We start from the raw sequence: 23133 nt of genomic DNA on the forward strand, positions 1-23133 counted from the left end.
CAGAGGGGAAGCGAATAAGCGACGCCGTCAGAAGCGGCTCCGTCTTATTAGCTAATTTAGAACTTCCTGTCTGAGAGCTAGCTAATTTAAGACATCCGGTTGCCTTCAGAATAAGATAAGGTTATTTAATTCGTTAATTAAATAATTATTACATTACATTATTAGTATTATTATTACATTACAGTTATTGTAAAGACACACATTATGTTTCTGTGTAAAAATAAGTAATTAAATAACATAAAAAAGTTATCTAAATGGATAAATGCTATTCACTGGAGTGCATGGACTTTATAAAGTGGACACTGGACAAAAGACGGCTCCGCGAGGCAACTATCTGGACATACCCACGCGTTCGGGAAGATGTCCTCTACCACCCCACAGTCTCCGTTAAGCGGGAGAGGTGTAAAATTCACAGCAGCAGAGCTTCTACTGGGGTCAATGCAAAAAAATGTACCGTTTCCGGACCCAGAATGGACACTGGACAAAGAGGCCTCCGCGAGGCAACTATCTGGACATACCCACGCGTCCGGGGAGATGTCCTCTACCACACCCCACTCTCCGCTAAGCGGGAGAGGTGTAAAATTCAGAGCAGCAGACCTTCTATTGGGGTCAACACTCAAAAAAGTGCCGTTTCCAGACCCAGAATGGACACTGGACAAAGAGGCCTCCGCGAGGCAACTATCTGGACATACCCACGCGTCCGGGGAGATGTCCTCTACCACACCCCACTCTCCGCTAAGCGGGAGAGGTGTAAAATTCAGAGCAGCAGACCTTCTATTGGGGTCAACACTCAAAAAAGTGCCGTTTCCAGACCCAGAATGGACACTGGACAAAGAGGCCTCCGCGAGGCAACTATCTGGACATACCCACGCGTCCGGGGAGATGTCCTCTACCACCCCACAGTCTCCGCTAAGCGGGAGAGGTGTAAAATTCACAGCTGGAGCCTTTCTACTGGGGTCAATGCAAAAAAATGTACCGTTTCCGGACCCAGAATGGACACTGGACAAAAGACGGCTCCGCGAGGCAACTATCTGGACATACCCACGTGTTCAGGGAGATGTCCTGTACCACACCCCAGTCTCCGCTAAGCGGGAGAGGTGTAAAATTCACAGCAGCAGAGCTTCTACTGGGGTCAATGCAAAAAAAATACCGTTTCCGGACCCAGACTGGACACTGGACAAAAGACGGCTCCGCGAGGCAACTATCTGGACATACCCACGTGTTCAGGGAGATGTCCTGTACCACACCCCAGTCTCCGCTAAGCGGGAGAGGTGTAAAATTCACAGCTGGAGCCCTTCTACTGGGGTCAATGCTCAAAATGGCTCTGCATGCAATTTCAAAGTAATACTAATTATTTGGGTAATTACTGGTGTTTGAACACTAATGTCCGCATGAATGACAATGGTAATGTTAGATGGGCCATTAACACTAATAGGTTATTTTTACAGTGATGTGTTTATACATTCCTGTTCTGTTGTCCTGTCCTGTACTACTCCAAGCCATCTTTCTGGCTAGATATAGATGAGGTGACAACGATCGATCGTTATATAAAGTGGCCCTCTCCAAGCATTACATTTATAAAAGAATAAAATAAAAGTAAAGTGCAAACATTGTACACACACACACACACACACACACACACACACACACACACCCAAAAACATCACAATTTGTCTTAATGTGGAATGAGAAGCTACTTTAATAGTTTAGTAGTCACAGATTTGATCAATTTACTGCATGTGTGTGCACATCTGTGTTAATACAGCAAACATTATTCAAACACATGCAAAACATGCAAAAACGGCGAAGTTCTCCTACAACATAGATAAAACAGAGCCTTTCAGTGCAGTACTTAAACTATGAACTCAGAGCAATACATTTTTTCCAGCTCATACAATATGATATCTCGCTTTTCAGTCTCTGTTTGGAAAGTGTTGAGACTCAACAAACAGAACAGCTTTGGAAAATAAACAAGTGTACAGACAGCTGTGCCATTTCACGGAAACGGAACTTATACAGTACAGTCAGTAATTCTGCAGAAACAAAACCTTTGCCTACTGAAGCCTCAACTGTAACTGTTCTGAAAGGTTTTCACATCAGAGGAAGATCGTTGCACGCTTCTAGTTCTATCTTTTTAAAGGTGCACAAAAACGGGGAGAAAAAAGTCTGCATTCACAGAAAGGGAAATTCTACATTCAAACAGGTTAGTTCAGAATGCTATGATTCTTGTTTGTATTCAGATCTTATAGTAATAGGGAGTGGATGATGAAATTGCTTAGCCTGAGTCCACATGAAGACTCCACACCAGACTCTTCCACTGTCTATTAAGTACCCGAACTATTATTACTGTTTTGTAGTTAAAGGACACTTTTACTTTAATTGCCATGCACACGGTGACACGGACGTTTGGGGTTCAAGTTACCCACAGTTGTTCCTCATTTAGTTAACTTCCTTTTCAAATATGATGCTTTGTATAGTCCCGTTAATATTAAACTTGTAGAAATACTTTTTTTAAAAGATGCATCATTTAGTCCTCTTTGGCTTGTGTGCTACTAAAAGATTTGCAGTGCTTATAAGTAACTAGTACCTAAGTAATTAGCTCAGACTCAGAGGTCGGAGAGATTAAGTTTTATGTGAATTTTAAATCATTAACCCTGTCACTGCCTGTATGTGTCATTGGTTGTAAAATGACCAGCTGTGGGCACACAATGACAAGACAATATATATCCCATTATGACTGTATTAGCCTGACACACACACACGCACACGCACACACACACACACACACACACACACACAGTCACACACGCACGCACGCGCACACACACTTTTGTCTTGGCCAGGAGAGTGGATTCGAAGCCCGAGTACTATAATTATGACACTTACATATTGATAGTGTAATGTGTTACTGTCCTAATCAATGAATGGAAAGTCAGTAAACACAAATGTCTGTGTGGGAATTCAAAAGTAAACTGGGAAGTGCTTTCCTTGTCTATAATTCTTATAAAATAATTTAAGAAAACAACAACAATCACTTTTCCAACTATAATCATATACTGTATGCCTATATGGCAGCCAAGCCAGCCATGTAGCTTGTGTTTGGAGTGCTTTACAGTCAATCTTAAAACTTTTAGTTATGAGGGGAGGTCTGACTTAAGACATCTTTGGTTTAATAAAATATCTCCTCTCCTCCTCTTCTTCTTCCTCCTTCTTATATTATGAAAATAATAATAACATTTTAATCGTGAGTTCAGCACATCTTGTGTTCTACATTTACAATAGTGAGTGCTTTACAGTCACTATTACAAAATGTATGTTTTTTGCTATGATATCTTTGGGTTAATAAAACATCTCCTCTTCTCTCCTCCTACAGCTATGGCCTCTCCCAGCACCAGTGCGATATCAGAGGACAGTTTTCTCTGCTCCATCTGTCTGGATCTCTTCAGTCAGCCTGTAACTACTCCGTGTGGACACAGCTTCTGCAAAGCCTGCATCACAAAGTACTGGGACAGCACTGATGTCTGCCACTGTCCCATGTGTAAAAAAGCTTTTGACCCGAGACCAGATCTCTGTGTCAACACGCTGATCTCTGAGGTGGCTGCTCATTTCAAGAAGTCTAAACTAGATGCTCCCATTCCCATCCCAGAGGAGGTGCCCTGTGATGCCTGCTCTGACACCAAGATTAATGCCGTGAAGAGCTGCCTGTCATGTGTGGCGTCTTATTGTGAGACGCATCTGGAGCCTCATCATAAAGTTGCATCATTGAAGACGCACAAGTTAGTCGACCCTGTAAAACTGGAGGACAGGCTGTGTAAAGAACACGGCAGGATGCTGGAGATCTTCTGTAGAGAAGACGAAGAGTGCATTTGCGTTACATGTTCGATGACAGATCATAAAGATCACGACACGGTCCTGATAGAGGTAGAGTATGAACAGAAGCGTCCACAGCTGGACAAGAAAAGGGCTGAGCTAGAGAAGATGATCCGGGAGCGACAGGAAAAGATTCAGCAGTTCAGAGTCACAGTAGAGAAGAACAATATAATGGCAGGGAATGAAAAAGCGGACACCGTTCAGGTCTGCTCCGCTCTGGTGTCTTCTGTTTCAATACCGCCCCCAGCTGGCAAAGTCAGGTTAGGCCAGGGATACTCAAATAGATTTACCTGTGGGCCACATTACAAAAATGGCAAGGGGCCAGGGGCCAGTAGATAAAATTACGACATTAATGATACTTGATAACTTCTCTCTTTCAATTGCTTCATTTTCGCAAAATGTATCAAAGTACAATGTGCATGCACACAATATGTAAATAAATAAATGTGTTACATTTTCTTGCATAAACACAAAGAGCTGTTTCCATAACTGCACAAATTATTGCACATAACATGAGTAGCTGTTATAATAACATAATAACATAACATGAGTAGCTCTTTGCCTGCCTGCCTGCCTGCCTGCCTGCCTGTCTGTCTGTCTACATAGGACCGTAACACAGAGCTCAAACTGTTTTATGATACCATAGAAAATGTGTATAATTATTTTGGCCACAGCATTAAACGGTGGCCCATGCTGACTGGCATAATTTCCATCTCACCCAGGCATCACATTGAAGTGATTATGAACTACCTCAAGCTTCACACTCCAATTCAAATGAAACTATTTGAATAAAGGTTGTACACATCAGTGAAATTAACCTCTGGGAAAATCCCTAATTGAGAGTGTTAGCGCCCTCGGTTTATGAATGAAATAGAACTTGAATGGTCTCAACGGGTGTTGTTTATTCTTCAGGTACAGTTGAAGGTTGTTGAACACCGTGAAAAACTCACTCCGCTAACTGAGGGGCTAAGGGTTGAATCGAATGCCACCTTGAACTTCATAACAATCTTGGGATAATACTTGGCACAGGACACAGCAAAGGCAGGCACATGTGGCTCTGCTGCTTCCACATGCTGTGTCTCACTCTGACTGAGTGTCTCTGAGGTGAGTGAAGCCAGCATGCTTCAGATATATATATATACACCAACAGGAAGTTTCACAATAAAAGTACCTAGGGTCTACAGGAAGTGTCAAAATAAGACAACACAAATAAACAAAGAAAAATAACAAACTTCAAAGTAAAGACATTACTGAAGTTAAATGAACCAACTGACACCGGCAGTTACAGAGAGTCTAGGCCTAGATCATATAGGCTGCATGGCTAACAGGGCTTGGGCACTACCCTACCATCTCTCTATATCATTTGATAATGGCATATTAAAAACATGACTTGTACACCCAATGAAAATATAAACTTCACTTATACCAATTATAACAATCGGTTGAAGATTGCGTACATCCACGCATATCCCAAGCCGTGTAAGCCGTGTATATCCACGGCTTCGCATGTATATCCACGGCTTCCTGAGCCGACTCTCTCTCAAAGAGAGAGAGATTTTCACCTGTACTATATTTTCACCTGTACTTTGTTATAGTGATAGTGAGAGTTGAGGGGGCCCAAGGGGGGTCATCAGCCTCTTTTGTTTGAGTGTGTTGGGTCGTTACCACAACAAGAACAACCATGATTAAAAAATAAAATCAGATGCCTCTGTAGTATATATAAATATTTTTTACACTTCCCAGGATAGCAATCTCCAGATTAATGACAAATTGACAAATTAAGCTACCGGTATTTAGAAAAAAATCTAAAATAAAGTACTGATCATAAAAAGAAAAAAAAAGAAATTAACCTATTTAGGACAGGAACCCTTTTTGGGGTAGTTGCTATGTACAGTATAAAGCAGCACATGTTTTTTGTAATTTTTGAATAAATATTTTAAGTTTTTCAGAACTTGGGTCAGGATTTCATTTTTATAATCGACCTCAGTCCCAAAGCGTTTGAAATGAACGGTAGAATCCCAACCCCCTAAAAATGTCCATTTTGAATAGCAAGTCAATTTAACTATATACTGTAATACAAAGACATTAGGCAAGGTTTGACAACTTTTATTGAAAATTAGAAACAGCTTAAACGCATCTACTTTTTACAGATGTACAAATTAGTTATGCACAGTACAGTAACCTAGAGTAAATGTCCAAAATGAGCACACCAGGTTGACTGTAGTTAAATAAAATGTATCCCGTTTCTCAAATAGAAATGACATACAAGCACATCTACAGTAGTTTATAATAGTTAATACATCGGTTAGTTTAGTTATACAATATTTATTTTGCATGTATATTTAAAAATACAATTAGGCACAATACAATTATGTATACCCTAAGCATTTCCATTCTCGAGTCGAACCTTCTGCGGTGTACTAATGGTACGTTACTACAGTGTTGTTTTTGGCAGATTTAGATCTTAGTTTTAGTCAGTGTCTTGAATAGTTTTCACTTAGTTTTAGTCATCCTTTGGTCTAGTTTTAGTCTTTAGATTTTAGTCGACTAAATCTACAGTTGATCAAGTCAACTAAGATGTATGTTGATGGGCCTTGATGCCGTCGAAATGACACTACACATGTTGTGAGCTTGCGTACTGAAATTGTAATTTCAGCATGCAAACTAGTGTAATATGACTTATAACTAGATCTCTTGTCCACTAGTCCCTTCCTAACATTTTAGTCTAGTTTTTATTTGTTGACGAAATTGTGAAAAAAGGTAGTCGACGAACATTTTTTAGTCGACGAAATCAACACTGCTACATACAAGCATTGTCAGCTACTTGTCACTGACATCATCAAGCCTGTGCCAAGGTGTGGGAGCAATGAGTTAAATATAAAGGCTAAAAAAAACAGGGAACTGGCTGCCTGTGATGGAAATAATTATTTTTTTTACCCCTCATTACAAGCAAAGTGGCTCGTCTTCATTCACTTTTAATTCCAAATATCACCAAATTTCTCTTTGTACCCCGTTTATCAGAGTTGGAGCATTGTTGGCACAGCCATCGCTTATTTCTCTTAGTGCCTTTCTTAACTGGTTCAGACCGTACGACGCGTGGGCACATCATAAGCAATCCAACTGACGGGTTGCTAGGACGTGTGTACACGTGTGTAGTGTACACGTCCTAGCACATTTTCAATGATATCAAATGAGAAGAATATTCAGATTTTTTTCTCTTTTTTGGGGGGTTGGCCTCTAAGGCCACCATACTCTTCGCCCTTCGTTCATCTGCGGTCCCGGTCACTTCCTAGTTTACCGCTGCAGAAAGAATGCCTCCTATCTCCTAATCTAGGGCGCTCTCTGTGGTTTACATCACATGGATATACTAAGCTCTTCATTTCTGACTTCTCACCTGCCTCTCGTTCAAAATATGAACGCGAGGGATGATCGAGCGATAATATCGAAACGAGAGAAAGGTAAGCAAGCAAAAATATGTCTTTTTCCCGGAATGGAAGGGGGGGGGGGGGGGGAGGCTTTTTGTAAAAGCGGCAATATCTTCCAGGCACCCCGAACTTCTATTTTGAAGGAATCCCGGTTTGTGTTAAAGAGACAGATCCAACAGAATTTTAATTATTTTGAGCTAAAATGGCAAGTTGCAAAGTAGCAAAAGGTGTCAAAGCTTGCACCTCTGATAAAAAAGGTTGGATTGGAAATTGTAGCAGCCACTATATGTCGTCTATGGGAGAGAACGTGACCAGTTTAGGGAGGCTGTACTCATTCTTACTTGAGGGTGAGACGCTCTCTGGAGAGAACGTGACAAGGTTAGGGAGGCTGAATTCTTGCTTGCTTGGCGGCGAGCGACTCTCCAGCGAGTCGAGATCCAGTGAAAAGACTTGACCCGTGGCCGCTGGACTCTCCATGATGTGCGAGAGGTGATGTGACAAGTGTCGAGACAAAAGGCAGTCTGGCGTCGCCGTCTGCTTCCCGCCGTCCATAAAGGACAGGTCGCTGCACGCCTGCTGGATCCGGTCCACGTGCCGACGCGCAGCCAGCGGCGTACGCCTGGCTTCCATCGCCAGGGAGGGAATGCCGAGGAGGAGGAGCTCGTCCTCCGTGTCGTCGGAAGTGTTCGAAGCGTCATCGCCGCCCAGGCTCAGCATGCTGTCACTGTCCACGTCAGGAAGAGTCTCGTGCTGGAGGCTGAAGTGTGAAGCCTCGCCGACACCGGTCCCGATTGGACTGCAGAGAGCAGCCTCCATGTTGGACGAGTCCCCGGACGTGTGAGAGGCGTCCCCCTGCTGGTGCAACGTGGTTGCTGAGGCGGGATCGCAGTAAACGCCTTGTGAAGAAGGCGCCTCGGGTGTCCCAAAGGCCTCATCCGTCTCAGCAAGGGCAGAGAAGTATATTCCTCTCAAAGAAGAGTCCCCTTCCAAAGTTGACAACTCTAGACCTTTTTCTTTAACTGCCTTTCGCCATGAGCTCTTTACGTCCAAAACTGAGAAAAGAAACAAAAGAAAGGTTATTTACCCCACTAACAAGCAGGAAGATTTGGCTTTCATGGTCTTAGAAAAAAGGGAATATATACTCTTGAGTATAATTTCTTATGAGTTTCTTTATTAATGAGACGAGTACACAGCAGCAGTCTACCTAGAGAAACGAATGTGTTTCGGCACGCAGGCCTTCCTCAGCGTTTCCAACTAGAGTACGTCTCACAGAGAAGACGTATAATAGGCCATCAATGAATGTAGGTTACGTTTTTCGGCGGGGATTGGGTTAATAAAGAAACCCATAAGAAACCTATACTCAAGAGTGCAGATATTCCCTTTTTTCCATTGATCTTTAAGAATCTGCACCAATTGAGTAGAGTGCGCCTCTACCTATAACGGTGTTGTTGTTCCAAGTACCCACTAGAAATCTGTCATTTACTCAACTAGTTGCACTGCCCGTTTAGGCACCCAGGCAAGTTTAGGCCGGGTCTGGAGAACCGATCATCCGATTGACTTAACACAGCAATAGACGAAACAAGTGTGAAGTGAATTGGATGAGTGGTTCGGAGCAGGCCAGGCTGGTTCTGGAGAACCTCAACCTCTCAGCCGATCCAACTTCACATTCCTCGAGTCCTCAGCGGTACAGTAGTAAAACCGCCACGTGTGAAGGCGATTAAATTTATTTCTAGATCACATAGGAATCTAGATAAAATGAGAATATGCCCAGTCATAAAAGAAAGTGTAACTGTTGCATAGCCCACTCCTTGTGCCATTTTTAACAGACCGCCAACATAACCAATTGGTGAATAAATTAAGAAAAGCTTGAGTATTGATTTGAAACACTTCCACTACATCAGGACTTCTATAACAATTACTAACTCAAGCTCTCAGGGGTCCGTGGTAACTGCTTCCTGGTGGAGAAGGGGTCTCCACCCATAGTGACGAGAAGATCTTCAAGATCTAAGCCCTTGCTCCTTCCATCTGTATGGCTGCTTGTAGTTACAGCATCTGCAAACTGCAAACACGGGCACACACAATCCATTTAAAGCAAACTTGCATCATCTCAGATTTAGTTTAATAGGGTTCAGGTTTCATAATTATGCCGCATGCGGGGCTGTCGCAGTGAAGGATTCCCCTGTGGAGATTTCGGGTGACACACAGACAACAGCGTTTTTGTTTTGCAAAACATATAAGCTAGGGATGCATTGATATTGTAATGTCACAGAATGTTTATGAAAGACTGACTTTATGTGCCAAGTTGAAATGATCCAACAGCGGCAAAAGAAATAGTACTTATATTACATTATAAATGTGTTTAACAATTGTTTTAAGCCAAAATCCTATTATGTGCCGTTTTGTCTAAAATAAAAGCATTCAATACATTACACCAGTATCCACATTTAAATCTCTCCTGAAAAGCCACCCATGTTCAAGCCTTTTTTTAATCATCATTTTTGTATTATTATGTATGTTTTGTATCTGTATGCCTGCTAGTGCATGGATTGTTCTTTTGTTGTTTTCTCTTGATGTAAAGCACTTTGGCTTGTCAATACCACAGTACTGCAATATTGCAATAGCTCTGTTACGTTATGAATTGGTCTTCTTTAAGACAGGTTGTCGATATCACTAAACTGATTTGATAACAAATATTTATTAATTCAAATACATTTCTGCGAGTGAGTGAGTTAATTCACAGAAAGTATTTAATCCCCAGGGGCTGAATGCTCCATTTAATGATTCCAGTCCACATACCTGATCTGCGAGGTTGTCACATTCTCTGTCCAATATGTGAACTTTTTTCTCCATGGCAGACAACTTTGGACGAGGCAGTGCCGTCTTCCTCACGCTGACCTAGAGTAGAAGTAGAGTCAAATATAGATTATAAAGAGCAGCTTCACTGCATAACACGCTAAACCCGCGTTTTATTCCATTGTCTCTCCCCGCGCAACACGCTAAACCTGCTATTTTAGTTGAATTAGTCGTTTTTTGTTACATTCTATGAAATACCGGCTTTGTCGCGGACATCGTGACGAGGCCGACGCGTTATGATGACATAACCGGAAATCGACCTGGGAAACTGACTCCAATGCAAAGTGAACGAGGAGGTATGGACAATCTGGGCTCGCTCTGCTTTTTGTTTGCGATTCCCATCGAACAAATGATGGAACTATTTTCAGCCGGATTTGAAAAAAATATTATATATATATATATCTCTATCTTGGGGGGGGGGGGGGGGGGGGGTACTACCTGTCAGTGGGGAGTGTTGGCTGATGAAGGAATATCAACATCCTAATACATAATACTGGGGGGTCAAATTATGTTTGTTTGTTGCTGTCAAAATATGACCCCCCAGTCAAAAAGCACTTTGTTTGAAATAGACACTCATGCTTTCCAATGTGTGATTTGGGGTCATCTATGCACGGAATGACTATGTTCACAGGCTTCTGTGTGCGGCCTAGAGGGCATCTGAGCATTTGCGGCACTACAAGTCTTACACTAAATGCGTTCGGGAAACCCAGCCAATTTGGCATTTCATGTTTGTGTATATGCACCACACACAAGCAGAAGGCAGTGGTTGGCAAGTTGGTTTAACGAACACGAACACTTTAACTCCTCTTTTTTTTTTAAATAGCAAGACTGGGTCAAATAATGATTTAGTAGCGTCTAGTAGCGTTACAGATTGGCAACGTTTGCCATCATGTTAATGCCACTGCCCAGATCAGTCACGTTAGAGAGTAGTGGGTACTGCACTGGGTATAACAAGTACTCTGACAAAAAGTACATGGCTTAGCATAAACAGGTGGGGAATGTATTCCCAAATTGAATCGTTCTCGACGTGTGTGGTTCCCCGGCCGGTTAGGCCGGTGCCCGCCAGTCTGGTTGGTCAAATGATGCACAATACTAGCCTTTTCTTGTTGTGGTAGTGGTGGCGTCTTCACCGGCAGAGATGGTGCAGGTTCAAGGAAATCGCAGAGGGACGTATTCCCCTGGAGTAGCATGTCGGTCGTCGCAACAGTTTCAGCCCTCTCCACGGGTGGCGAGCGGATACTGTTCACACAAACAGGAGAAATGGTGACTGGTCATTTTATTCCACCGTCAACCTGGTGCTCCCATTTTGGCCATGTCGGACAAAAACCTTTAGTTTAGTTAAGGAAAACATTTCCATTGCAGCATGTTGGTCTTCTGAAGATCCACTATACATGCTCCTTTTACAAAACAGTGAAACACAAACATAAAACATTTTATTTACTTTATGAAACTTCAAAATATATATATATATATATAAAAAAGAAAAAAGAACACACAACATTAAAATAAAACTTTTGCACAGAAATGCAAGTGTCAGCTCCGTATCTGTCCGTGGCGATTTCTCTCAACTCGCCATGGTCATCAGAGAGCAGGGATTCTATAGGGAGGACTAGTGCCGGACAGAACACTACTCAGACCTGCCCGGGAATCTGTCTCCCAAAGCAAGACAATCAAACCCAATAAATGCTTGACATCTTGCATGTACTAACAAACTGACGAATAGGACGAAAAGCAAACTGACGAAAAGCAGATACAAAAATGATACAGCCATTACCTTTCAAGGTCAGAATCCACAGTGGTACTTCTCTGGGATTTGGTCTCTGCATCTGAAAATTCTAAAGGAATAGGTTTACTGTACACCAGCGTTTACCTCGTCTCGTCTGGCTTTGTTTTTCCCCATGTACATTTGGAGAAAATCTGTTACAGCATATTACTAGTTTTGACTCTTTTCACAGCAGACATCGGGAGAGATACAGTACATACACCAACATTAATTGCGGGTTTGTTTAATTTACGCCAAAGCTCCACCAATTGTGTTGCGTTGCGTTCGGAGGGCGTCAAACAGATTAACCTGGGCGAATGCGACACAACGTCGGCAGTTGATTCCTTCATTGATTAAAAAAGGGAACATTCCCTGCGTTGATGCTGACGCCCAATGACTGCAGTGGAGCTTTGGTGTCGTTACGCATTTGGGGGGGGGGGGGGGGCAGCATTATGTTATCTGCACAGGATAAGCACACAAATGCACAGGACTATAATTAATGGCATTAGTTTAAGCTACCTGTCAAATGGCTGCTGTGAAAAGGGTCTATTAAAAGCAAAGTACACATTTCTATGTTCTACTCACCAAGAAGCATAGCAGGGTATTGGGAGAAGATGTTGGCCCTGTAAGAGGCATCGTTTTCCACGTCAAAAGACAATGGAGCCATGGGTGAGAGGAACGCGAGAGCCTGTCGGGAGGTATTTTAATTAATAATGCATATCTGACTTAATGAGATAAACTTAGAACTAAACAAAGTAATTCTCGCACAGGTATCCACCAGGTCAGGTGACGGCCAGGGGGCAAAACATCGTGTCGGCCACACCTTAGGCCTGGCGGAGACATTAATGTGACAAATCTATCTGTCTTGTTATTGTGAGAAAATAAAAATCATCATCAACCCACAGTGGTTCTTAACCCATTTAGACCTTAGGACGATTCTACAAATGCCTTCTAAATCCTGACAGTTTTCTGAAAAACCCCATGTTTCTATGCCAGTCGTTCTCAAACAGTTTCAAGGACCTCCAAAAATATCTGTAATTGGCCGCCGACCCCCATATGAAAATATGTTATTCCAGGGGCCTCCCCAGAAGCAAAGATTTGAGTTAAAAATGTTCTCTCCAAATTTGCGCCATATTTTCACGATTTTTCAAAAATAGCAGACCTACAAGTTATGAGCTATGAGCTTGTAGATCTGCTATTTTTCAATAGCTAAAGTATAACATAATGCTTAAAAACACCAAAAGGGGTTCCCTCCCAGAATGGGTTAAATGGCACCATGGATGGTTTCTTGAGGGGGTTCCAAATTAATAATAATAATAATAATAAAACTTTATTTGTATAGCACCTTTCATGACATGAAATGCAGCTCAAAGTGCTTTACAGAACAATGGAGAATAAAAGAAAAGCAAGGCAATGACATTTAAAAAAAACAAGCAGTAATGCACCCTTACATGTCCTTACATGTCTGTAACTCGAATTATAGACGTCCTTGAAATTAAAAGAGTTTGAGAACCACTGGTATAGTAAGCTGTATTTTTAACCTATGTAATAACCTATGCATTGTTGATTTCGTCGACTAAATACCATGACGAAAAATGATCGTCGACTACCTTTTTTCACTGACGAAAACTAAATGGAAACTGAGCTGTGATGAATAAAAGTAAGACTAAATATATTGACAATTTCATCAACAAATAAAAACTAGACAAAAATGTTTGCAAGGGACTAGTGGACAAGAGATCCAGTATATGTAAAAGACACAAGTCATTTTACACTTGGTTGCATTCTGAGAATAGCACATCTACAAGGCCACAATATACATTTTAATATCATATGATATTGAGTGTTGAGTTTAGTCGACTAAAACTAGACTAAAACATTCCAGCTGACTAAAACGAGATGAAAACCATTCAAAAGACCATGACTAAAACTAAAATGAAAACATTGCTGTCAAAATCAACACTGAACCTATGAATGCATGAGCTCAACAAGGCCACTCACAGGTTCCTCATTCAGTGGACAGGAACCCAGAAAGGTTCCCCACGTTCTGTCCCATTTCAAGTCCAGCTTCTTGATATCATTCCTCATCTTAGGCACCTCTATCTTGGTGATCGTATGCCTGGAAATAGAGCATGGCAGAAATTAAGACAACTTATTTTCTGGCAGAGGTAAAACATCCACCAAACCAAAGTATTTTATGAAAATCCAAACCCTCAGAAACGGATAATATTTAAAGGAAGCATCAATCGGAAAGATCTGTTCAAGTGCCTTCAAACAGCTTTGCCTGCAAACAAATCCATGGCCAAAATGCTGAAATGTAGTCGGTAGTGGCACACATTGTTCAGTAAGAGAGCATATTAACTCCAGGCCCACAAAGGATGCCCAACTACTAGGCAACAATGAATCTCAGGGGATGACTAAATTCAGGATTCCCTCATGACTTTACCACAATACCAGAATATCCTTCGTTCCGAGAGTCAGCATGGAGGTACAGTGCTAAGGTATATACGTTTAAAGTTTAAGTTAAGTTTAAAGATAGCACTTTTTGTAGACTAAGATAGCATTTGATACAGCATGTTATGTAGACAGCACGAGAATGGCATTGTATGTAGTCATAGCACTTCATAGTACATATGTATTATATAGCATAGTAAATATAGTTTATATGTATAGTTTCATTAGATATTCCACTGTTACTCATGTTTCATGATACATACTTTTTATATATGCGATGTATTGCCATGCTTTTTGTTCTTGCTTAATGTAAGTCGTTCTGGATTAAGAGCGTATGCTAAATGCCTAAATTGTAAAGTCTGTGCACCATGACCTTAATGCCTTGAATGTCTCTCTGCTTCCCTTCCAATATTTCTAATTCCATGTATTTCTGATCGCACAAACACCTTTCCTCATGCTTAATCTGTCCACTGCTGACCCCTGCTGGTTGGTGTTCAGACTGGTTGGTTCTAGGGATGGTAATGAAAAACTAATAACACATGGAATCTCTTGCTTTTTTGAGAGGTGCAACCTGTGTGTGTGGGTGACTGGCTGGGTGGGTGCGTCTGAGCACGAAAAGAGCATGGTTGTTTTTCACCACCTGTGCGCAACCACACACACACACACACACACACACACACACACACACACACACACACACACACACACACACACACACACAGTGATTTTGGGTGTGCCAGTAGTACAGTGACAGTACAGGGTACAGTAGAGGGACCCCCACACGGTAACTCTGTCATTTCTCAACCATTTCGGACGTGGGGGTCCCCCCCGGGAAGTTGCACCACTCACTTCACACGGGTGCAGGGCTTAAAGCTAAAACAAATCCCAAGACTGAAAAAGATTTTTTGCAAATCTGCACTGATCTCATTAGTATGACCCCTATTAAATCCTCGGGACTGAAATCCGTCCCCAGGACTGGGAACTTTAAGCCCTGCGGGTGACCAATATAACTTGCTGGTTAAATTAAAGTTACATTTTGAGTCAGTATTTTGTGAAATACATGGTCTTTAGTCTACCTACCTCATGCGCAGCAGATCATCCAACACACTAGCCATCTGCAGCCTTTTCTCCTCCAGGCGTTGCAGAGTTTTATTTATCGGAGGGAGGGAGGTGCCAGTTCGATTCCATTCCTCTCTCAGCAGCTGCAGAGCGTGGTTCATCAACTCGAGCACACACAGGAGGTTCAGCTGCCCTCCTTCGTACACATTCCCTGTACTCAACTGGAAAAGAAACATGACAAGGCTTGAGAAAGAAGGAAAACAACAATGTACATTGCGGTAGCAGTGGTTAGGATCCCGGTTTCTGGACCCACATAATCGATGCCACAACCAGAATAATGAACTACCCCTGTTCTTGACCCGCCCCCCCCCCTTTGCAAACGTTACCTGTGCTTTCATACAAAATCCTAAGGACTGTAGTGTGCACTGCTCACTCCTTTAACCACTTTCAACTAGCCTGGAGTTATAGGTGCAAGTCAATAAATAATTGAAAATAGCCCATCTACAGGCTTGTGATGATCACAACGCAAAATGAGCCTGTAGTGTTTGCAACACCACACTATTGCATGGCGAGGTATAAATCAGGATTAAGTAGTGACGTAAAAAATAAAACAGACATCAACTGCAACATACTCAACGTGCTTGCAAACATTAAATTGAACCGTCGTTCACAGAGTCACTTTCTCACATGTTGCGGGAGCTGCTCGATCCTGTCCAACAAAACCCGGGAGAGTTTGAGGGTGAAGTCTCTTCCATCCAAGCAGTATTGGTCAACATCTCCTCTCGTATCTGCCACCCGCCATTCTTCTTTGACTGCTGCCAACAGTCCATCGAATGCCAACCATAGGGCACGCACCTGAATACAAGCAGACAGTGCGTAAAGAGGTCTTTTTTCCCTTTATATTTATATTTTGAACATTGAACCAGTGCGCCATTACTAAAACAAAGCCTCAACAAAACCTGGCTTTGCTTTTGAAGTTGAATGTACTGCATTTTCAAAACCGATAGTTAAAATGATATGTATTAAAGACCATTTTAGTCAGTGAAAATCAAGCTTAAAATTACATTATCTTTAACAATGCAAGGTGTCTGTTCCTCTTTTTTGTATTGTCTTGCATTGCATTGCATTGCACTGTACTGTACTGTACTGTACTGTACTGTACTGTACTGTACTGCATTATCTTTTCTGTAAAGGTTTGGTAGTGAAATGTATTCATTCTATGTTGTCTTAATTGTTTGTACATGCTCAGTCATTCCTTTGTGCCTAAACTGAGAAAGCAATACAACTTTGAATCATAAAAAAGAGACGATTACATTTTGTGTATTTTGTAAGAAACTGACCTCTTAAAATGCTCTGATGAAGACTCTTAGACTAAAAGCCACCCTCAATGTCATTGACAATAAATGGACAATTTTGAGTTTGTGTAAACACAAACATTGCGTAACAAAATTGATGACGAAGGTGAGGACGCAAATTCTGATTGGGCGGAATGAGATGATGTATGATTGATGATGTACGATGATAAGAGCGCCCCTCACTTCACACAGGTGTGATTTTTGATATCTTGAAAAGGTTCATTCTGAAGCTACCTTTTGAGTTTTCAGTTCCAATTCCAAAGACAGTCCATCCTGTGCAGCATCAACATTGTGACGTCTGAACAAATAGAAGAGACACGAATTAGCCAAAATGTTCTAGTTCTCAAAAGATTTGGGGCTGAGAGGTTACTTACTTGAGGTGTTCATATTTGGCTCTGTTGTCTCTACTCGATTTCACAATGATCCTGCAAGAAAGACAAATTAAAATGTGTCTTAGATAACAGATGAACAAGGAATTGTTCATCGTTGTGCCAACCAATAATTTATAGATAATAATGATCACTCATTGGTTTCGCGATTGGTATTCAGGCCAATAAACAAATGAAAGGGCCAGGTAAGTGACAATAATCTGACATGACACAACCCCCGCTCCCAGTCTACTGTAATTTGTAAATTGTCAGTCCAGACTGCTGCAGCGGTCTCCAAGCGGTTTGGTTGCATTGGTGTAGATTGGCCTTTAATTAGTGATTAATGATGCCTAAATCTTTGCATCAAGATGCACACGTACTGGGCTCGTCTCTGGTACTCCTGTAGTAGATGGTCCTGCTCAACGCAGTGTTTCAAGAACCTGGCCCTGGTTAGCTTGCATCTGTTGCTGGACATGTGCAGTGAGGATGCAGTCATTGCTGCAGTCTCAGGAACCCAGCTTCCATCTAACAATGACACATACAAAGTTTAGAAAGACATCCATTCACCTTCCCATCTAGGGTAATCATTTAAGAAGCATGTTTATTGAAAATAAAATATACCTGTGGTAAATGTCTTAATTTCCTGCAGCATAACATAGTTGGCCAAGTGAAGCATCAAGTTGGCAAACTTCGGGCCTCCTGGCGATAGAAAAAGAGATGCCACCACTTTGGGTCCCCCACTGTAGTTTTCATCCTGAAAACACAGATTGATTGAATACTTTATTAGACAGAAATGCCAACAGGATAGGGTTAGGGATAGGTACATTCATACATTTGGGCTAAAAGGTATACAAGTACAGCTTGGAGCGTTCTGTAAAACAAATGGGGGCGAGCCTTCCGGTTACCTGTGTGAATAATCTGTTTGTTGTATGACCAATAAATAGGCAGGGCTGGAGCCCAATGAATGGGTGGATTTAAAAACCTCTTACCATTATCTCCCGCAGCCATGCACAGGTGATTTTCCGAAATATTGCATCTGCTTGGTGAACCAACACAGGCCAGCAATGTCTAAAACAAAAGCAGGCATTTCCTTTAAACTTAGGCCCATAAGACAGACTGGGATCAAGCCGGGTAAGCAAAATTTTGCAACAAAAGATTTATTTTTTTATAATGGGATGAATCTAGAGTTGCAATACCCTCCATTGAGAGCCCATTGATCCAAATACGGTAAAAATGTCCGGTCTGCTTGTATTAAACGATGTTAAACTCGTCAGAAGTCACTGAACGGCCATACTACCCGTTTCCAATTTGCACATAATGCAGGAAGCAGCAGCACAACGCATTCATGAAAACGAGTGGTTCTAAACTCCAACACTGAGACACTGAACTTTTTATGAAACAAACACTTTGCAGATAGAAAGAGGATAATTCAAGCTTGCCTTACAGCTGCAATGTTGGCGAGTTTAAGTCGTTAAATACAAGCAAATCGGACATTTCACTACTACACTAGACACTCATCTCAACAAGAGTTGTCAACGTACCTGTAGGAATCAAGAAAACGTGTGGGGTTGAGTTTCTCCAGCAAGAAGTGGCTGACTATGTAGAAAGCATCCTTGTTTGGTTTGTCAAACATATCTCTGAATAAAACATAAATATATCATCACCAACAACAGACAGCTTATTCAAGACAAGTTATCGTTGTAGTATTATTAGTCTTAGTAGTAGTTTGATTGATTGATTGAAGTATTTATTAACAGTCAGTATGCAGAATTACAGTACATTTCAAGCACAACTCAATACAAAAACTGTTAACTGTGGACACCATACATAAAGCATTACACTTGTTTACAATAGTCCTCCATTTTCAATTAATCAGAACATTTAGAGACTTACAAATATACACTTCGATATAGCCAAAAACAGGAAATCATCATAAAGGAGGTAAAAAAGGGGAAGAAAAAAATACAGTGAGGAAAAGGTGGGTGAGGTGAGGTGGGTGGGGGATTCAGATTTTACAGGGGCCAGTTTCGAATTGCACATTTTGGTGGCATAGGAGGGAAATTAATTTAGTCCCTTGTTTGTGCAAAATCTGGGTTGCACATGGTTTGTTGTTGGTGTGGACTTCCTTGACACTAAGGAAGTATTTAGACAGGTACATGGGTATCTTGGTGGTGTATCGAATCTTGTGGACCAGACCCATTGCTGTACTCTGTCGTCAACCCTAAGCCATTCCAGCCTGTCAAAGTGGGCAGGGGTGAGGTGGGTTCGGGGAGTGAGGCCAATTAAGTAGCAGGCTGCCTGACAAGTTTGTTTTGGGAAGTCTGGAGCCTAGTAGTAGTAGTAGGGGTTTAGAATAGTAGGATAATAAACAATGAATAAACTCACATTCCGAGTTGGATATGTTTCACGTTGGTTCTTTTCAGATGTGATGCCGCTTCGTCTGGCCGAAAGCCCTGACTCAGAAGACACCACCACAGATGTGTGCCGTTCGTCTTCTTAATCTTAACTCCCTTCGACAACGACATGTTTCACCTTTATGTCGTTATATAGGATTATCAGTGAATTAATTAATTGCGACCGCCGTCTGACCACAACAACATTGACTAATGTAATGTTAGTTACTCTTACTGCCTGCTGACCGTTAGTATAGATACGCGATCGCTCCTTGACTCAACTAAAACGACAATCATTGGTAAATGGTATATAAAGGATATTAGAATATAGCGTTATGTAAGTTTTGAAACTCCATAGGAAATATTCCGACGCAGACCGACCAGCAGACCAGACCGCCAAATTATTTTGCAAACACGGTGACCCGGAAGTTATTTTTATGCTTCTTCTCTGGGTTTTTTTATAACTGGTGGAGAACTTTATTAAGTCTTCCACAATACCATATTAAGATACACAATTTTATATTGCCATTTGACCAACACTTATAGTTTATTTTATATATTTATGCTTTACTATTCATTATATTTATGTTGCTAAAGTGATTCATTGTAGGCTACGCTACGGCACTTACATTTGGTCAACCATTTTGTATTAACCAATTATACAATTGTTGTATAACTGTTATACAATTGTATATGTATATAAAATATTGTATTGACAATAACCAAATATTGTATTACTTATGAAGATAGTCGGAGCGGCGGAGCCACAGCCAGAGGCGAAATCGAAATGGTACACAAATTCTCTAATGGTCTCATAAGTGGGCGTGTGCCCCATACGTCCATAGAGTATTAAAGGGGGGGGGGGGGGGGGCAGCATAGAGTTATTATATATATCATATATACTCTAAGGGGGGCAGACGTAATACAGGAAGTAAACCGGAGTTGGCGTGTCTTGCTATTTCCGTCTTGGGGACATAGCCAGCCACTAATGGCCCCCTCACTCAGGAAGGCCCCCTCACTCAGATCTCAGACGGACCAAATTGCGACAATAACATACAGCCTATGTAAAGAGGAATATAAACAAGACCTTGGCGCAAAACTTAATATTTACCCTGCTCTAATACAACAAAAGTGTGTTCTTACATCCTCCATTTCACGATTTCAGCACTCGTGAGTAAATTAATTGAATTGCCATTATGAAAGTTTTCAGTGACGTTGCAAGACCCACAGGTTGCATTGTCGTCAATAATTAATCTGTCTTTAAAACGTTCTTATGTTAATATAGCATATTGGCATTGTCTGTTGGTGCACACATGTTATATGGACCATGTAACAACATGGTCAACAGCACTGTTTGCAAATGTAGCTACATTTGTTGGCCACAAAGACAATTTAGACAAAACATGCTGCTGCCTGCTAATGGAGCTTGTAGATATAGGCTAATTATTTTTTCGGGGAAATTGCAGATAGTTTAGCAGACTGAAGTTGGAAAGGCTGTGCCCAGTGCGGCAGTGCCTGATGTGTCTTGTGTCTGCGGGCAGCGCAGGCAGTAGTGGATATGCGCTAAACGCATGCATGTTAATTGGACAGAATGCCGTGCATTCTGACTTGTCCATGCTGGAGGTCACTCATGTCTACCCAGAGTTCACGTGTGCGTATGTCCTCTGAGCCAAAACTACGCCATGTGCAAAGAAAAACAAATTGTTACTGGTATACTGTACTGTAACTTTATCACTCTGACCAGAGACTACAGTCTGTCTCTGACTCTCTGAACATTGCTGGGCATGTTACCTCCCTCACCAAAAGTGTGTCATGTTGTCTGGAAGAGTGTCAATGGTCAGTGCTCCTCCCTGGACCTCCCTGCTCATCCTAGCATGGCCTGAAGATGACCTCTGGGCTCTGTGGACAAGACGGTTGGCTCTAGAGCCGTCCTTATGTTGTGTCCCCATTGCCCCAAGCTGTACCAATTATCTGGAGAAAATACATGAATAAACATTAGGATTAGTATATTTTGCTCTGTAACACATAGTGTAGTATTATGCAAGCAAGGTGGTATTGTTTGCAACAATGGTGAGGCATTATACAGTCAGATTTCATTCATGCATTGTGCACAATTTTGAACATGCATAGAAAACAACAAACACAATAGACTAATGTGAGAAAACTAGGGGCAAACTGTCAGTTAAAATTATTATTCAGATGAATGCGATTATGTTTTGCTTAATGTGGCTCAGTGTTATTTTAACGTTATGGTTTTACATTTAATTAAATTTGATCACACAATTACAATTAAGCAAATTTCACATTTATTTTATTCAATCAATTCTACATTTTGTGAAATTTAGCAGTGAAATGTAGAAATGTCTTGTTCTCGGAAACCTGTATGTGAAAAATAACAATCATCATTCATAACAGCAGCGCAGGCAGTAGTGGATATGCGCTAAACGCATGCATGTTAATTAATTAATTCATTCATTAATTAATTGGCTGAATCAGTAGGGGCCTTTTGATTTGGTGAAGCGCCAGGGCCTTGAGAGGGGTTAATCCGTCACTGCTGACAATATCACATGTCTAACACAGCACCCTGGATTCGAAGGTTCCTGTTTAAACCCCTTCGTATTGCAGATTGCCTATATTGCCTACGGCCAGGAACATGGGCCACTCAACCTCAGCACGTCTGAGTAAGTTGTGCAATATGAAATGAACATGACATATATTTCATGCCTACTGCAGAGGTCCACCTGAATGGATCCACCTGCATTGACCCTTGCAGGATTAATAAGCAGAATATCTCTCTTCCAGCCAGTACCGCTACACGGCATACCGGCAGATGGTCCGCTGGGCTCATGTCAAGCTTGGCCGCCACAATAGAAGGATTGTACCTGCCTGTGTCGTCCACACGATCAGGGACCAGTTTCCCGAACAAGGTGGAACCTACCGTGGCTTTTTATGGCCTAACTTGGACGACGATTAATAAAGTTTGACAGTATTCCATGTTTTTTATTCTTCATATTGGCCATACTGATTAAGGAAATACAATTGTACTTAGTCTTATTGTTCTTGCTATTGTTAAAGTATAAAGTTCTGAGTGAAGTCATACATAACATAACCATGCAGGGTTTTGATTAAAAACACCAAATCCCATCATTTGCTTGTACACGATAAAACAGTCATGTGTAGTACAGCCAATCTTTTCTTCTACTTCAGATCAGACATGTCATATCAAGAAATGTCATTTGTCAAGGTGCTTACCTAAAGAGCAGTTACCTACACAACACAAGTATATAATCTGTTAGTTATCAACAGGGGAAGCCAAACGCAAGACAATCTGAGTTGAAGAGAACATTTATTTCTGATTGATTAGCCGTTCACCCACTCACTAACATCACGATTAATAAAGTTTGACAGTATTCCATGTTTTTTATTCTTCATATTGGCCATACTGATTAAGGAAATACAATTGTACTTAGTCTTATTGTTCTTGCTATTGTTAAAGTATAAAGTTCTGAGTGAAGTCATACATAACATAACCATGCAGGGTTTTGATTAAAAACACCAAATCCCATCATTTGCTTGTACACGATAAAACAGTCA

The 23133-nt window shown here is 41.4% G+C and overlaps 2 protein-coding genes across 2 annotated transcripts; one reads left to right on the top strand and one right to left on the bottom strand.

Annotated features, from left to right (window-relative positions):
* Window positions 1–2059: 2059 nt before the first annotated feature.
* Window positions 2060–6933, top strand: LOC308320930 (E3 ubiquitin/ISG15 ligase TRIM25-like; the record flags this gene model as incomplete). The annotated part of the gene is made up of 3 exons (XM_080771676.1): window positions 2060–2203; window positions 3374–4074; window positions 6892–6933. Exons 2-3 carry the CDS (start codon window positions 3376–3378, stop codon window positions 6931–6933), a joined length of 741 nt encoding a protein of 246 aa, XP_080627802.1. The 5' UTR covers window positions 2060–2203; window positions 3374–3375.
* Window positions 6934–7397: 464 nt separating this feature from the next.
* LOC308320940 (HAUS augmin-like complex subunit 6) lies at window positions 7398–19633 on the bottom strand. Its single transcript, XM_080771688.1, has 16 exons — window positions 19532–19633; window positions 18688–18783; window positions 18136–18214; window positions 17768–17900; window positions 17527–17671; window positions 17153–17203; window positions 17013–17076; window positions 16111–16278; window positions 15445–15644; window positions 13912–14029; window positions 12496–12598; window positions 11923–11983; window positions 11279–11387; window positions 10092–10190; window positions 9219–9354; window positions 7398–8347 (listed from the first exon to the last, which is right to left on the bottom strand). Exons 2-16 carry the CDS (start codon window positions 18777–18779, stop codon window positions 7578–7580), a joined length of 2328 nt encoding a protein of 775 aa, XP_080627814.1. The 5' UTR covers window positions 18780–18783; window positions 19532–19633; the 3' UTR covers window positions 7398–7577.
* Window positions 19634–23133: the final 3500 nt, after the last annotated feature.

Source organism: Protomyctophum bolini (assembly GCF_963924005.1).
Source record: "Protomyctophum bolini genome assembly, chromosome: 1".
NCBI lineage: Eukaryota > Metazoa > Chordata > Actinopteri > Myctophiformes > Myctophidae > Protomyctophum > Protomyctophum bolini.

Coding starts and splice junctions, on each gene's coding strand:
- LOC308320940 (XM_080771688.1), bottom strand. CDS start 18,779: ATGTTTGACAAACCAAACAAGGATGCTTTCTACATAGTCAGCCACTTC. Junction 12,599..13,911: donor GTCCACTGAATGAGGAACCT/GTGAGTGGCCTT, acceptor ACCTCCCGACAG/GCTCTCGCGTTCCTCTCACC. Junction 11,984..12,495: donor ATACCCTGCTATGCTTCTTG/GTGAGTAGAACA, acceptor CTATTCCTTTAG/AATTTTCAGATGCAGAGACC.